Source organism: Brachionichthys hirsutus, chromosome 7 (assembly GCF_040956055.1).
Source record: "Brachionichthys hirsutus isolate HB-005 chromosome 7, CSIRO-AGI_Bhir_v1, whole genome shotgun sequence".
Classification (NCBI taxonomy): domain Eukaryota; kingdom Metazoa; phylum Chordata; class Actinopteri; order Lophiiformes; family Brachionichthyidae; genus Brachionichthys; species Brachionichthys hirsutus.
In genome coordinates this window covers 7,088,756-7,106,341 of record NC_090903.1, presented here as the reverse complement: position 1 = coordinate 7,106,341, position 17,586 = coordinate 7,088,756, and the positions used below count along the sequence as shown (strand labels likewise).

The 17,586-nt window shown below is 41.1% G+C and overlaps 2 protein-coding genes and 1 non-coding gene across 3 annotated transcripts in view; all 3 read right to left on the bottom strand.

Annotated features, from left to right (window-relative positions):
• slc35f3b (solute carrier family 35 member F3b) overlaps nucleotides 1-2,119 on the bottom strand; it is a 37,327-nt gene extending 35,208 nt beyond the window's left edge. Inside the window, exons 1-2 of the mRNA XM_068741360.1 lie at nucleotides 2,022-2,119; nucleotides 1,059-1,273 (exon numbers count right to left, since the gene is read on the bottom strand). Coding sequence (XP_068597461.1) covers nucleotides 1,059-1,273; nucleotides 2,022-2,119 — 313 coding nt within the window. The remainder of the gene's footprint in view (nucleotides 1-1,058; nucleotides 1,274-2,021) is intronic.
• Nucleotides 2,120-10,974: 8,855 nt separating this feature from the next.
• Nucleotides 10,975-15,782, bottom strand: kcnk1b (potassium channel, subfamily K, member 1b). Its single transcript, XM_068741601.1, has 3 exons — nucleotides 15,428-15,782; nucleotides 12,970-13,365; nucleotides 10,975-11,240 (listed from the first exon to the last, which is right to left on the bottom strand). Exons 1-3 carry the CDS (start codon nucleotides 15,780-15,782, stop codon nucleotides 10,975-10,977), a joined length of 1,017 nt encoding a protein of 338 aa, XP_068597702.1.
• On the bottom strand, nucleotides 12,404-12,476 carry trnak-cuu (transfer RNA lysine (anticodon CUU)). The gene has a single exon. It is a non-coding gene; the product is annotated as a tRNA-Lys (tRNA).
• Nucleotides 15,783-17,586: the final 1,804 nt, after the last annotated feature.

Genomic DNA, 17,586 nt, shown 5'->3' with positions numbered 1-17,586 from the left:
ACAGAGCAAGTATAAAAGTAGACAATCTCTGTGAAATCTGCAGCATTCAGCTGTTATCTATAGGCCTATGAATTTGGAAGTAGGCTTGCAGCTGTTTAATATTGCAGTTTCATATGAAATGGACAAAGTTTTCCATGCAGCAGCTACTAGCTAAAGGCCACCCGTCAACAAAATCATATTGAATATACATGTATTCACAGGAGCAACCATTTACCATTTAACCAAAAGCACATGCACATTAATTAAAAAGTTGTTGTTTATTGTGACACCACAACAACAGGACACAGAGCTGACTGAATGAAGCGAGAAGCCAAGATTACCAGCAGGTACAGCACAGATACTTAATGCTGTTTAATTGTAGTGAAGGGGCAGAGGGGGGGGGGGGGGAATGAAAGAAGCAAGTAAAAGCTGGCGGCTCTTTTCTTCAAAGCGCTGTCTGACTGCGAGCTCAACAAGCTCCAGTGAAGCAAACATCGCCTCCAGTGTCTGCGGCAACCAGCAGAAATACTGATGCTGCAAGAAGCAATTCTCACAATGCTTCAGAGTTAACGTTCAATACAATAAAGAAGGTGAGTAACCCACAGTTTAACTTTATTCCTTATATAGTTGAATCTCTTCCTCTGTGTGTGGGACACATCTCACTGTGCTACTGCTTTGACACCAAAATTATGTTGACTGTAAAAATATTAAATAATTGAACCCTTCGCTAATTTCACGAGCTCACTTCCTATACAACATATATATATATATATTTATTAAAAATGCCCCGTCTTTACTATGATCATCATTAAAGTTATTATATGAATGCATCAGTAATTTAATTAATGAGCTAGAATGTTATCCTGTATATCAAGCTTTTTTTAATATCAATATTTTGAAGCTTTGTAATTAAAATTCACCTTTACAGATAACTTTTTTTAATGTTATATTTTTTAATTGTCCAAAAAAATAAAATAATTAACAAGCTGTTTTAAACCCCAGTGTTCCCAATCCATTAACTCTATCCACCCACACTAATCATTATCCAAAGCTCCGTCTCTGTATGTAAAGTGACTCACTGTTGCAGCTCGGGCTCCAGGGCTGATATCCATAATAACCAGTGATTCTCAGTATCCTCTCCTCTATGGACGCGCTGTTGATGTCCTCCACCGAGCGGGAGGACTTGAGGTCTTCTTTGATGGCCTCGTCCACCACCAGGTACCTGAGCTGTCTGAGCTGAGGGCTGATGTCCGAAAGCCTTCTGGGGCTCACGTCGGGCGACTTGCGCATCCCGCTGAGGAAGGGAGAACAAGGGGCAAAGTGAGACGGCTCGGAAAGGAAAAAGGGGGCCAGCTTTAGACCCAACAAGACAGTCCTTCTTGGCTCCTAAGAGGGGAGCCGGTGATGTTTGATCCACAGGGACATGCGTTGAGGGGCCCCGCTACAGCAATACAGAAATCATCATCCTTCACTGGGCCCTGTGTCCGCCCCTGAGAAAGACACTAAATGAAAGTGACTGCGTGGCTTTGCGACTGTTGTATATGATGCAGCGTGCAAGTCCCATTAAAGGCTTAAGGAATTTGAAAACCAATCAATCGATCATGAGTGATTTGTGGAGACGCAGCAGGAACACTGGTGACAGATTCAGTGGTGCACAAAGCTGCAGCATCATATAGCACAAGAGATAAACGCTGCTTCATGTGAGTCCAGTGTATGATGTGTGTATAATAGTGCGTCAATAAACAAGGGTTTATTGGTGCACTTTTTTTTAATAGATGAAATAAAACCATCACAATGTGAAAACAAAACCTGATTAACTGTTCACTGAAAATCACAGGCTATAGTCAGATCCTGTTTCAACAATTACTGTTATCATTATATCAATAAGTTAGAATGACATCCTCAAACAAGAGGAGAGTACTTGACTGAATATTCTAACGCTTCTGCTCAATCCAGTCAGATTACTGGATCACTGATCAAGCGCACGCCAGGTGTGGCCCCGCCTCCTGTCGGTCGCCTTTGTAAAAGTTTAAACGTCTTACATGGGCATCAGAGTAATAGGAGGTCCAAGGTAGCACATGCAGTCCCGGTGGGGTCGTCCGACCCGGTCCCACACGGCGCCCGCTCCCTTCCCGTACATCCTGAAGGCCACTAAAAAGGGTCTCTAAGCTCCCATCAAGGTGGAGACAAGCGCCATCGTCCTGCTCCTTCACACCCTGCCAAGCATATGTCTGGTCTCTCCAGTGCAACAACCAGAAGGTACGCTTCTCTCCAGATGCTGCCTTGGACGCTGAGGCGCTGCAACAGCGCCATCTGCCGGTTTTAATGGAATCTTCAGCAGCAGCATTCTGCTGTGGAACCATTTACCTTTGGGTCTCAGGTCAGTGAGCAAGCTTTAGAAACTCTATTTAATATTAAACTCTTTTTACAGCGACTATTCTATTTATATTATTTATTTATATTGGGTTTTTAATCCACTTGCAACTATGTTGTTGTTGTTGTTGTTTTATCCTGACTTATTAAGACTTCTGATTGTCATTTATTCAAAGATAAAACAAAATATTAACTGTAATACAGAATAATGAATAATAATTATCCCTGAATTTCAGTCTGAACAGTTTTCAGTAGCTCCAAAAGGTCAGTTAGAGGAAGCACACATGCAAATCAGCTGCTCTAATGGGCTCTCTCCCACCACGTTTTCCCTTCAAAATGTCATTTTTAGACAGCAAGTCTCACAAAAACAAACATAAAATTGCCGTCCTCTGAATGATTGAGTATGTGTTTTATTTGTGATGTGTTGGTACCAGTGTTTTGTGCCTCAGAACAATGGTCTACTTGGTCTACTATTCATTGTCTACATTGAAAAGCCTCTATTTTACATGTCTGAGTGAGGAAAGGTGTAGAAAATGTTGTTTCTGTTCAACACCAGAGAATACGATTATGGTGATTGGATCCAAACAGAGTGCAAAATGTGCAACCGTAGCAGTACAAGTTGTAGGTTTTGAGAGTCTCTCTCTCTCTCCCATGTTTTTTGGGGTAAAAAAAAAGGAACCCTAAATGTCAACATATGGAATACATTTTTGTTGCACTTCTGAAGCCAAAGAAAACCTACCTTTAGGTTTGGCCGACCCCACAGATGAAATGTTTTCTGGCCCTAGACAGACCAAAGCAGCACATGTAGTTCCATCAATGAGGATGAGTGCAGCTCTATCTTGCATGTATGGGGTCACGCTGCCCGTAGGTCCCAGGTTTGTAGTCCACCTGCTGCATTGCGTCGGCATCCTGTGAGCACTGACTGCAGAGAGCAGCACAAGTACCCCAACGGACAGGTTTCGCATCGATCAATTACCAGCCACAGCTCACCCATCCACACAGTGTTGGGAGCAACCTGTGCTTACACGAGCAGAAAACGTCTGGAGTCCAGTCATCAATAAGGGGGTCAACACCTCCCGCAGAGACTCCCAGGGAGGGGAGGATCATGTTCATCTTCATGCTCCTCTCAACAAATGAATACCCTGACGGTGATACAAATTTTACTTTGCAGGCAAGACGAAAGAAACGGATGATTTGACAGTTAACAGGAAAGTATCAGAATTGTATCACTTTTAATATGACAAACCTTTATTGTTTTTGTAAGAATTAAAACCACAATACTTATTTGCATACCACACTCAAAATAACGTCAAAATATGTGTGTATTCTTGTGTAATGAAAGCATTTGTATAATATTTCTATTACTTGCTCTGTTAAGGATTATTTAATGAAATTATGGGATGGCTCCGTTCTGTTCAGAGTGTCCCAGTCAGTCTAAACAGCCTCAAAATGAGGCAGCATGCACAATATCAGGAGACTAAGAACAGCCATTGTTAATTTTAAGTATGTCAGTGATATTTATAATTCATCCTCCTTCATCATAACCTCCGTTTTAGCCCTTCCCTTACAGGTTTTTTTTTTTTTTTTTAGCATTCAGTCAGAGACAAAAGCCAGACACAAAGCAACATGTTCTTTTAGCCATTTCCATTATTTCTGTGTTCACTTTCATGCAGTTTAAAATAATATGATGCAAATCCTCTTGCGTCTCACCATCAATATTTGATGCACCTCTCAGCCTGGAAACGGTGTGATGCTCGCTGCTGATTGGCCAGTGCAGGAAGAGAGGTGAAACTCTCATCCAATGAAAAAAGGCACAATCCATCACTGTGAATTTAAGCACTTGGATGTTTTGTAAACATTTAAAGTCATTATTCAACTTTGATTAGTGCCTTTTGTATATTGCGTATTCCAACCTGAGGAATAATTGATAGCAGCGACACACACACATCGACTCCTCACCTACTGAAGATGCTACCCATTAAAAGGTGAAGTCAGAAAACATCACCTTTGGAATCAGCACCCTGTTGTTCCAAGGGACTCTGCTATTTCTTTAGGGTCTTTTTGTTATTCAGCTGCCATTGTAGGCAAGGCTGACACCTTGCTGGAGAGAGGCCAACTTCTCAGAGGATTAGAGAGCCTGGTGATGCTGATGTGGGAACACCATGAACTGGTTAGATTGGTATCTTTACCCTCGCCGAAGGGGAGGTGAGGGTATTGCAATTGGGTCTGTTTGTCTGTTTGTCTGTCTGTCTGTCCACGTGCATAACTCAAAAACTAATAACCCAATCGACTTGATGTTTGTACACAAGCAAGGTTCTGTCCGTGGCTCGGTCCTCCCCGAGAATGGCGTTGATCCGGATCTGGATCCAGATTCTAGAGTTTTTTAAAGGATTCTTTAACATTGTGAGATAGGGCACTTTTTAACAATGTTCTTAATTTCTTCAAAACGCATGGCGGTATGGATCTGAAAAAAAATCACACATAAGTACTACTTAAAGGTCTATGACCATGACTAATTTCGGCCGGATCCGGATCACAATCCGGATCTGAGAGCTAATTTTTGATCTAAAATCTGCATTTTTCAGGAGTCCATCCTGACCTCAATTTTGGAGCTAGAGACTTCAAATTTGGTGTGCACACTCATAGTTCATTCTAGTCTCATATATGTTACAGTTGTACTTGTATCTTTTCCCGTTTCGGAGCAGCAAGCTAGCGCCGGTTTGGCCCCTCTGATCCGGAAGCCCTGTTTACTGTCTCACAAGATCGAATAGTCTTTTGGAGGCGAGGGTCTGCAATCTCTGATTGTCTCTTGTCTTTACTTGGGAAACCATCACTGCCTTCACTCCATTTTTTCTTGTGTGTGTTTGTGTGTACTGTGTGCAAAAAAGAAGTACGTAGCCAAAATCGAAGACCATGGCTTCTCAGAGGGGCGGAAGTCTTCGGATCAAACAGAATGTGCTGCTGTAAATATTTTATTTAAGCTCTGCTCAGACTCATCCAAATAACTGCAATTAGTGACTGAACTGAGATACCTCTTGTCAGTTACAACCATTAGGCTGTCAACGTCATGATGAAATAATATAAATGGTGCATGTGTATGCAATGTGCAACGCTCTTCTTCTTGCTAATAGGCCTTCCATTTTAAGGTATTACTCATTGACTGAATGTGCACCTCTCCTACCGAAAATGCCTGCTTTAGTATTTTTCTCACCCATTCTGGAAAAATACATTTTGTTAGCAATTAGTCCACGTAGGAGAGAGAAATCTCACAGAGGCCTGAAGGTTGTCTGACATTTGACATACAAGTCATTGCTTCTTGTACATTTTTATATCCAATTATTCTTGCCGAGGTGGGAAGATTCTTGAGGACCAGCCTAAACAGGTTATAATAAAGAGACTCTGGCAGCATTTGATGACTGACATTGCAATTAAATTACTGTAACAAGATCTGTCCTCCTGTGTGTTTAATATTTTATCATGCTTTGGGAAAATGTATTCGCCTATTTGCCTTTTGTCCTCCAACATGTTGTCTGCATTTTCACATGCTTGCTCATCCAGACATGATACTGAGATCCAATTCACCCAGGCACCGACTTTAGTGGGACGACAGAGTGGAAAAGACAGAAAACTGTGCTCTGCGCTGCTGCATTCCCAGCAAGCGTTTCATATGCTTCAGCTTGACTGATGATGTTTCAACGTGTGACACTTTTCAGCAGAAGTCTGTGCCCAGTGGGGGGAAAAAGAAGCAGAATATTGTTTGGCTTTTTCTCTTCCTCTTTTTTGCATTTTCATGTTTGTTATCCAAGCACCTGAGCACGTGTCTTCGCTTTGTCTGAAACACGAGAAGACACAAACAGAACACTAAACATGGAGAAGATGAAGGATTCACTGTGGAGCAGCAGGGAGCATGGATATAGCATCTATTTATCCCTCCGTCCTTTCTCTTCGCTCTTCTTTTCTTGTTGCCAGTTTGTTTTACCTCCTCCATATTCACCCAGCAGCTTGCCTGCATCAAGCTGCGTTAGTGTTAGCTATATGCATGTTGGCAAATATATGCATAATGTGTTTGTGCTAAGAGAATGGGACTTCTGCAACTTCAAATGCACAATTCACAATTCACAATTCAATTATTTAGTAATTTCTTGCATTTTAATATAAGTAAATCTAAGTATATTCTTGACTCTCTTTACAAAATGAAAATATCATGTTTTAAGCACCAAGTGAGAGCAGTCAGAGAGCTGGTAGCGGGAAATGCTTGCGCTGGAGGCCTCCTGCATCCCCATGGTCCCAGTGTGTGTGTGTGTCAGGATATAAATAGAGCGGCTCCACCGTCAGAAAGCAGTGCTATAGGGTATATTGTCAGCAGTAGTCGCCTCAGTTCAAGCTTGATCCACCTTTTGTCCTGGATGATCTGAGAGTCCCTGCACGATGGGCGCACGAGGAGCAACAATGAATATGGCTTACACAACATCCTCCTGGGCAGCTCTGCCGAGCGTGGCACTCCTGGGCTTAGCTCGAATCATGCAGTGCAACTAAAGCCAAGTGTGTGTTCCTTAAAGAAGAACTTTAGATTCTGTATAATGATGGATTTCTTACTTTCAGCACAGAAATAAGAATAATTCAGGCTGCAAGATTTAAAAATAAAGATTTTTTTTATCCTCAAAACTCAGGTTTTATTTATTATTATTTTTTTTTATTACCAAGCAAGCAAGAAGATCAAACCGCAATGCTGATACCCAGAAGCATCGAGTATATTTCAGTTAGGTTTGTCAGATCAGTGTTCAAGGGAATGGTCCTAGCTGAAACAGAGTGGGTGTAGAGGAAATAAAATATGTCATATATTCACATTAAGCTGTTAATGATACAGGTTAGATCTTTTATTACCTGGAAACCACCTTACCTTCAAAAATAAACTGCAGCAGGCAACCAGAACTTTTCCCAACCTGCAAACCACTTATTTTACTGGCACAATTGTCAGGATGGAGAACCGAACGGAGACAAGAGACAGAAAGAACATGACAAACTGTCCATCACTCAAAAAGAAAGGGAGGGGGTGAGTATTTGAGTGCTATTCTTTCTTGCACCTGATCCTGTGCTATTTTCTGGTAAACTGGTCTGAACCCAGCCACCCTGCTGCAGGTCAAACCCCTTGGGACTCGTGTGCTTTGTCCCCTGCAGTGAGCACAATGAGAGATTTACCACAATGTGCCGCTTTCAGATAATTTATGCACAAGCCAGCCTGCACCACCTGCCGCATAGGAAAGTAAACAGCGGCTTATTGCACATGCAAAAGCGCAAATGGAAATGAAACTCCGACGGGGGAATGAGGCATTCACTGACAGTATGTTAGACTCTCGCCTGCAGGATTTGGATGTCTTCACACTATAATTTTTGATAAACAATTTGCACAGTGGCTGAGGACCATGAATGCGACATGAGGGAGTGAATTATTGATATGTTTACTATTATTTAAGTCCACTAAATGTTTGTTTGTTTTTGTCACCGCTGCATTTGTGTTTACTATTTACTACTGTATTTTTTTTTTCTCATTACTACTTTTGATTCTTCAATTGATGATATATTATGCCGTTTTGTATGACAGCATTTAAATCAAATGATGTTATTTGCAGCACCCCTTTCTGCAGATTAAATTATACTTACATTATGTTTTCTTATGAAGCAGGGGGTCTGATCTTAATACAGTTAGTTTCATTATGCAAATGAACAAATGCAATTTCTATGCAGTGCAGATTCTGAATTTGGCAGATTTGTACTATACCAAACTAATTTACCGCACACCCGAAGATAATTACGTTCGTACAATATGCATCAAATAAATATCCATGAGCTCAGTTTCCCCTCATCTTTATTCAGGTAGTTAAACTGGATGGACAAAGACGTGGGCTCCGTTGCTCTGCGGTGAGAGAAGCTTGCATGTCTTGGGTAATTGCACTTGTGTTCAATAAGAAACACGACTGATGACTAAAACCAAAGTGGTGCATTTCTTTTGGCACCCTGAGGAGACCCAATTGAATTCACTCTTTTCAGAGAGACATGGCCCGTGTCTGCAAGGAAGGCTACTGAAGCTAAATGAGAACTATTGATATAATAAAACCAAAATCCCAAATATACAAGTCTAATTGGCAAATAATTGCTTCTTATGCTTGCATAAAACATTTCCTGTGTCTGTGGCTGACGGAGACGAAGGCATGATTAATGCCCAGCTTCTATTCAAAGATGAGAGAAAAAAATCAAAATAGTGTTTTCAGAATAACCAATCAAATGTTTCAGTTACTGAAGAGAAGACACAGATTCATTTCCATCTGTCGGGCTCTTCTTTTTGTTTTATTCTGTATTGATCCTGCCGATGGCCCTCAGCTCTTATCCCTGTGTGTGTGTTTTCATTTGAAGTACTGTACACTTTTTATGCTCTTTCATGGGATCAGCTCTGATACCTTTTGAGGGGGGGGAAAAATCAGCAATAGAATCTGATTAAATATTAATAAACAACCAACTTTATTGAAGACACGCAGGCATTTTACAGTTCATGGACTTGCTTCCTATGCTGAAATGACTTTTACATAAAGCCCTGGTGCTGCGGAACAATCCAGGATTACAGTATTGGAATTGTAACACTAAAATGCTAACTGTACAGGTAAGTCAACACACCATACTGAATAACTGAGGAGCTATGTTCATTTTTTCAGCATGAACAAAACATGGGTTTGCGTCTCTCTGTAGTCCTTGACATAATATTTACTCCCTGGACACAATAAGAACTACATTACCCTGCCACTCTCACCAATGAGGACATTGCATGAGCACGGCAAACACAACAGACAATAGCAATGCTGAAGGGTTGAATCGGCATTTTAACTTATCTACTTAAAACTGAACATGAAATAGACGTCACACATAATTCAAGTTTGCCATTCATCTCAGCAGACAATATGAGCATGATCAATGTTTCACAGTTTACATGAAGAGCAATCCGACTGAGCTCGCGTACGTTATTAAACGTCAGACTTCAGCTCGTGACGCTTCGCCGCTGCTCTGCTGTTCAAACAGCTTGAAATGGGCTTATCACGACTAAACTAAGAGAGCCAGCAGAGCAGAAAGGTGCAGCACATCACCCTGTTCAGGCTATAGATGCCTCTGCTGTAAACAGTATCAGACACGGCACATTTCAGAATTACGATCTAGCAACAAGAGACGGCAGATGAGAACTTCAGCTCCTGAAAGTTTCTCTGTGCCTTCCATCAAGCGCTCCAGCAGTACGCTGCACTGCTTGTGTGAACATCTGTTTGCACCAAACAGATGTTCAAAAGACAGATGATGATCCTTTATTCAAATACCTTTAAAACACACATAGAGCAATGCAATGCCACATAAGTTCAAAGTGCGTATGTACAGTCCCAGTTTAAATTCTAATTACAGAATTCATCCTTAATGAAGAGTAAGTCAGATTAAACACTGATTCAGCACAACACTGGGATGTCAGTTCAATTTCTGCTGCTGTTAATATTTTCATTTTCAAGTAGTTCATTCAACAAATATGGATTTCTACACTCAAATTACAGAAATGAAGCTCAACATCTTGCCCTTTTCTTCCTGAGAGCGACTTTCAAGTCTTTTAGAGACATTGAGCATAATAATTTATCATAATTTGTAATCAGTTTTTCACAGATCAAGTGTTTATGGCTGAAATTCTCAGCTGAAATGAAGATTTCTGTGCCTGTGGGCTCCCAGAGCTGGCTGGCCCGATCTCTCTTTACTCGTATTAAAATGCAGAAGGCCAGCCAGCCCTCTGTGGTTCCCTTTTTAGCCCAGATTAAACTCACTTCCCTTTTTGAAGTCGAGCACACACACTGAGACGTCCACATAATCGAGGCATTACAGTGGTTATTTTCACACACAGACAGCTCTGATGTAACACTTCAACATGTCGAGAGGATACATGCATCCGCAGACAAACAACAAACTCTGGCGTCAGGAGAAGCCGCCATAAAGATGAAACAGAATTCAACAAATCGTAGAAATTAAACGGCACATTAGTGGGAAGTGCTTCTAATGGGCGATTTTGTGTGTCTGCAGTTTTAAATTAGTCGGATGTCGTCGTCTGCTGCTCATAAAACACAAGACGGATCTTTCAACTGATCTGAAATCTTTTTAACCTGGTAATGATTTAATACGTGAGTTTTTGAGACCTCTACGTAATACTTTTGATTTGTTGTTTTTTCCTGAAAACCCCTGATGTACATGTCAATCATCTCTTTATAAAATACTTATGTACCCTTTTAATACAGACACAGCAAAATGTTGCCTCAGCTCGATTTAGCTCGAATGTGCTGTACAGCATGTAATCACGGAGCGTGGCTCCTCTGACTCATAAATACAGAAGGCTTTTATTTTATATTATCACTAACCTTGACTTTACAGTCAATGTTAAAACATTAATGTTATGTTATCTCTTATTAATCTACACAATTATAACATCAACTTCCTAACAAGATTTTACTAACATAGTGTTTGGGTATAGGAGATTATTTGCTTGATCTGAATAGAAAATTCAGATATTTCTATCTATCTACTTACCAAACTTTCACAGTTTTAACTTTCAGATCATGCTTGTTGCTGAGACATTAATTCATTAATGGGAGAGAACCCAGTTGAGCTGGCAATGTACTGGCTTGTTTTATTCTCGTCATAATCGTCGGCTCTTTTGCAAACGGTGGTAAACGACAGATGGTCTTGCTCCAAAATGGCGAGACGGTCCTGTGGCTTCTCCTTCTTCAGGTAGAACATCTTTCTCAGCTGCTTCAGCTGCTGTAGCTCACACAGGGTCTCCAGCACCACCAGCATGGCTATCAGACCCAGGAGCAGGTAGACTGATGGCACAAACACGGTTAGAAGAAGAGGATTAAACTTATTGACAAATAACAACTCATCAACAGCAAGAGGATGTGCCGTGACTGGACAAAAAAAATATAAATTGCAATATGATTTTTGCAAGTTATGTTTGTTTAAAAAAAAAAATGCAAGCAATGGATTTTTACGTGATTGACCTGTAGACCTGTAGTTCGCGTACACTGACAGAAGAGGGCAGTAAATTGCGAGCTCTGTTGACAGTTGAGATACGAGGAAAGTGTTGAGAATGAGAGATCAGCTTTCTCTTCTCCGTTTGCTGCATCAACAATGAAAACCGAGTAAAACCCCCCCAAGAATGGGTGTAGCGTAATAGGACTATTAAAACTCAGAGAATTACTAGTATTATAAATAGTTTATTGATTAAGGATCTTGGAGAAGACGCTTGTTGAATTAGCTGACTTATAACATAACCACCATGACGCAAATACAAATCACATAAAAAGGCTCATCTGACTCACAGCTTCAGATCTGATAGTATCGATGTCGCTTCCATTAGAGAAGTGCTCTTTTTCATAGAGGAAGCTGGACTTTATTCGTTCCTTTTCTCCTCCTACAAACTGACGCATGACACTACTAAATGATGGCACGTACCAACCACCCACACACACATGCAGCTGACAGCTAGCTGGGGTAGCGTTTAGTGACACTTCACCCTGTCCTTTGCATCGTCCTCCCCAACACCAGCCAGAGCCACTGTCTCTAAGCCGTACATCATGGCTGGCCTCACCACTGTCTTGTAGACCTTTCCCTTCATCCTAGCTGACACTCTCCTATCACAGAGCACACCTGATACTTTCCTCCACCCGTTCCAGCCTGCCTGCACACGATTCTTCACTTCCTTTCCACATTCTCTCCATCACTCTGCACTGTTGACCCGAGGTACCTGAAGTCCTCAACCTTCTTTACATCTATTAATAGTAATATAATAATAATAATGAATGTTATTTATATAGCGCTTTTCTGGAACTCAAAGACGCTTGTAATGCTATTCCTTGCAACCTCTCTGTCCCCCCTGGGACCTTCTCATTTACAAACATGTACTCTGTTTAAATGCTGATCACCATCATTACGACTCTTTTCTGAAGCATGCATGCAGATTATCTGCAAACATTATAAAATGTTTCGCCCAACGTGGGGCTCGAACCCACGACCCTGAGATTAAGAGTCTCATGCTCTACCGACTGGGCTAGCCGGGCTGCCGAAGATACATGGTGCGATGCAGCGTGCCCCATGTACTGACCCTGTGTTCCCCCCCACTGTCAGCAATGGGCTCGCTCTCTCCACATTTCCTCTCTCCTCTACAGCTTTTTCCACCTCACAATAAAAAAATGTGCACAATCTCATTGTGTCACACCTGGTCAAAGTTCACCAAAACGAATCTATAATAAATGCTGCAAATATTTCCTCAGGAATAAATATTTACTCTGAGACTCAGAGAAAGTCACCTAAATGACATGTAGTAATATGCATGGGATTGTTATTCTTGGCTGTATTGTTTTATAACTCAAAGAATAAAGAGTACAGCCCCCCCTCCAGTGCAAACAAATCAAGCAGTAATATCCGCTTTTCAACAGGAACCGTTGGGGTTTACGAGAAACGTCGGGACACAACTGCTTGTCTCATCCACATCCTTTAAGTTACCACCCACTTGTCATGAAGAGTGCCAAATAAAAAGTCTCCAGCACTCACCAGTGATGCCCACTTTGTAGATCTCTCTGAACTTCTGATGTATTGCCTCTCCAGGTACATAGTCTCCCAGGCCAATTGTGCTCAAAGAAATAAAGCAAAAGTAGAAGGACTCCAGGAAGTTCCAGTTCTCCTCCAGTGACGAGAAGATGGCGGCTGGAATGAGGAAAAAGCAGCAGACGGCCAGCACAGCGAGAACAGCGGCGTGAACGATTGCAACGAGAGGCTTGGAGAAGCCCCACTGCCTGTGGACGTACATGATGGGCCTCCGTGTGCTGAACATCATGATTCGTTGCACCACAGCTGTGAGGAAGAGGAGGGTGAAGGGGATCCCAATGACAGAGTAGATGATGCAGAAGACCTTCCCACCATCTGACAGTGGTGCTGTATGACCATAGCCTGTAAGACAACGATCAGGGTGTCAAACAACAGTGAAAAGTTGCAGAAACAGGATAACAGAAATGTTTTTGAGAACAGAAATCGTTCTCAAAAAAAACATTTTCGAACAAGCATGAAATAGTCAAGATCAGGGAGTCCTTCATTTGCCCCTGTTCGTTGTAATTGTTAATGGTTGAATTTTAAAAGTTAAAAATAAAAATGTGTGGATGTATACCCATTGATATTTAACAGGATTTGATAGGATTATATCCCAGAAAATCCTGAGACAAATCCCATTCTAAATGAAGACTGTAACCAAGGAAACATAAGTAAATAAAGTCCTTCAAAAGATAAAGGCTCCACTTAATGGATGATTGATGAGTTCCAGATGAGTTCACCTTGAGCAGCTTTGAGTGGTGGGGAAATGAAACTCAACAGACTGGACTCATTCCTGTATTTATATTTAAACTTTCTACCATCTCAAATTCAGAAGAACAAAAACCAAAAATTATAGTAATAGTTGTACTACGAAATGCTATCTTATAAAGTTAATTTAAAAACATAGGTGTATCTTAATTATTGCATTTTATGGACATGAATTTTATTTAAAAAAGAATACACTTTTCAAAAAAATTATATTTTGCTGGAAAACACAACATGATGGCAAAATATTCAAGTGCTTACTGGCAAATAAAGTTCTCTTTAGAATGTTAGCTCTCTCGTCTTTATGTACTCGATACGGAAATGATGGAGCTCAGTTATTTTTCATTGAATCTTTAAGAAGGCAACCTTAATCACTAATGTGAAAACTGTTGAATCTAACATGATAACTACAAAAACAATGCGCTGCTTTTCATGTGGAGCCACTTCCTCTTCTTGAATATGAATATTCATGTGCACTCCATCTCATTTGACAAGTTTTGTAATTACCGGTAAGCTCGTCTCTGGCCTCACAGACGCACTCGCTGATAAATATAATTATAGCTCACTAAGATTAGTCTCATGCAACACAACACACTACTGTCATGGTACATTCTGTGGACAGCCAGGACAGGTCGCCAGTTCATCACTCCCATAGGGAACAGTTCATGTGTGCTCCATGTATTTGGACTGTGGGATGAAACCGGAGTGTCCGGCGAGAAATGGCATCAACATGTGTTTCCAAAAAGTTAGGACTTCAGGTCTGAATTAAAATCCAGAGCTTTCTTGTTGTGAGTTGTTGAGAGTTACGCCCAATAATCTAACATGTTCATAGGAAGCGCTCCTAACAACAGTGTGCAAATGAGGAGCATCAGCTTGTGGCGTGCGTTGTCAGAATGATCAAACAATTCACTTTTAGCATCTGCGTCTAAATATATGAAATAAAATACATCTTGAGAATGCCGTCAGGATTTCAGTCATAACTACTGAGTAACAAATTAAATCTAAAATGAACCATAACAATCACCGGTTTGATTTAGCGAGGCCAGTATTGATAAGTCCATCTGTCCAACCCAGAGAGCTGATGAGGATTTTGTCGAGTAAAGGAGAGTCTTATATTTGCTGCCAGGCAGTCAGACTTCAGGTGTAATGAGTGCAACTGGGTTGATTAATTGTAATGCTGGCTAAGAGAAAATAACTCCAGGCACCGCGGTAACCGTCTCCATGCCTGAAGACAAAGTATGTCAGAAGGTATTTGTTTTAGGTCTTTACCTAATTTAATATGGGGCTGCCTTGGAGGAAAACATGTTCGTGTTGTTGACACTGACTCATATTTGGGTGCTTCTCTGCAAACTCTGCCAGATGGCTGCACGATACCAACGCAAAACGTACAAACAAAAGATTAAACCCAAAAACATCTTGTAAGACTGACTGAAAGATTCTGTTTTCTAATGCCATTTCTAATGCCACAATTTACATTTACTGCAGTTACAATCGGCAGATTCCTGTGACCTAGTAGAGACAGGCAGACAGACAAATGTTTTTGTTTTTTTAATGTTCAGACGGAAAAACTAAACGTGAGGACTGAGGACTAATACTGGTTTAAGGTATATATTTTGTTTCTGTACACGTGCAGCATCATCCATCCGTCACCTGTTCTTACCTGTGGTCGAGAGCACGGTGCTCGCGAAAAACAGCGCCGAGGTGAAGTCCCAGTTCCAGTTGGAAGAGGCGTTATTGAGAATGGAAACGCCATAATTACTGGCCTCCAGGGCTTTCTTCAGAAAGCGCTCCAGGCGCTCCTCGGTCAGACACTGATTATCCTGCAGGAACTGCTTCTTCACGGACCGCAACTCCTGACGCAAGAGGTCCTCGTAAGGCAGCTCCACCGAGGAGAAGACCACAGCCCCGAATATGAGATAAAGGACGTAGCCCAGAAGTAGAAACGTGAAATACCACGTCGATTTGTGCGTCTGGATCAACCTCACGCACGAATTGCCGGCGAGAGACTGGAGCATTTTTCGAGATTGTTGGTGATATCACCACGGCGTTAAGACGCGTTCTTGCTTTATAAAAAATAAAAATAAAAATAAAACAATAGAACGGTAATTACTGACCCGCCTCAAGTGTAATGATGTCGCATTCTGTGCTGCAAGGATGGATGTTGTCAGAGACAAAGCTCCAGCCCAAGACTGTTACGTCTCTCTCCGCTGAACCTGCTGGGGCAGCTGATGCTTTCGAGTGTCGTCGGAAATATTAGCTCACGGTGAGAAGAGCAGGACTTTGAAATATGGGGGGGGCTTTCAAATACTTGTAACGTTATGCGTGATGTGGAACAATTAGGCAAACAAAAAAATAAGTTACAAAAAAAAAAAAAAAAAAACTACTTTCAAATAAAATAAAATATTTAAAATTGCACTTAAATGCTGGTATTCACCCCTTATTTCCGTGGCTATAGTCAGTTGGCAAAAAAAAGCGCATTCGCTCGTGATTTACACCAGAAAAATAACACTGTATTTATTTCCGTATTGATATAGTTGCACCAACTTAAACGCGCCATTCCACGGTTTCCTATTTTCCGAGCTTCAAATGACACCTGAAGCCAGCAGGTGATGTCGCGGCGACAGAGCCAGCGTGACGTCAGGATTTGCTCTCCTCCTGTGTTGTTGATGTCATAGATACCTGTGGTTGCTGCAGTTTCAAGATAAACCCTCTGTTCCATCGTTATCTATGGAGATATCTAAGGATGAGCACAAAGCAGGTCGAGTGTAGGGAATATGGAGATTTGTGTAAACTGGCCCAAATCGTCACGTATCTTTTATGAAACTGTGGAAATATTGTCAGGAAATCTAGTTTAATATATTTTGTGTCGTATTGCCTAATTCCAGTTAGATTTTTTCGTTTTTCCTTAAAAAATACAATTAAGTCCATGCCCTCTAATTATATGTAGCATTTATTTTTCTCAATGACACATATGTCTGATGTGTCATATGTGTATTAGATCATTAGAATCTAATCTAATTGTATCTAATCTAACCTTCATTGTATTGCTCTCACCAACACCCATAAACAGTCAGACTGCATGAACATGTAGTGTTCCATGCTGATCATTATTAGAACATACCTTACATTAGCCCTGAACCTTTGCATAAAATACAGGCCGCTGACTTATCCCAGTACAGGTACACTCCACATGATGAGCCCAGGTTAACTTTGAGGCCATTTAGAATCAAAATGAATAGCTAACTACTCGTACAGCTGTATCTTTAGAAAATCACATAATGTAATTTGTGTGTACTGCAGGGATCTACTTTCATCCGTATGCCTTATAAAAGAAGGGAGTAATTGAAGACTGCCTTGAGTTGAAAGTATGATTTAGCACCTCGCCTTGATGCTTCATAAAGGAAAGTCTGCAAGAGCAAGCAAATTGTTGGATGGAGGGATGGATAGATGCCCCCCCCCCCCCCCCCCCCCCATTTAGGGCTATGGCACATTACTCACTGATGATTAAAGCTATCTTACATTATTTCTCATTCACACTCACACGACTGCAAACTATGATGCCATGAATGATTAACTAGAATGATGATGATCCAAATCAGTCATTTATAACATGCACAGGATTTTCCCCACTTCGCTCGATAAACAAGTAAGTCACAACTGTCCTAATCTGTTTGGAGCCGCCCACGTAATCGATTAATCTCGAATGTACGAAGGGATTTCGTGAGGAATTGATGCAGAGTACAAACATGAGGCAGTTTTAAAATGCTGTATAAAAATATGATTTTCAAAAGTTATGAGAATGAGGGAGGTGTGGCCAAT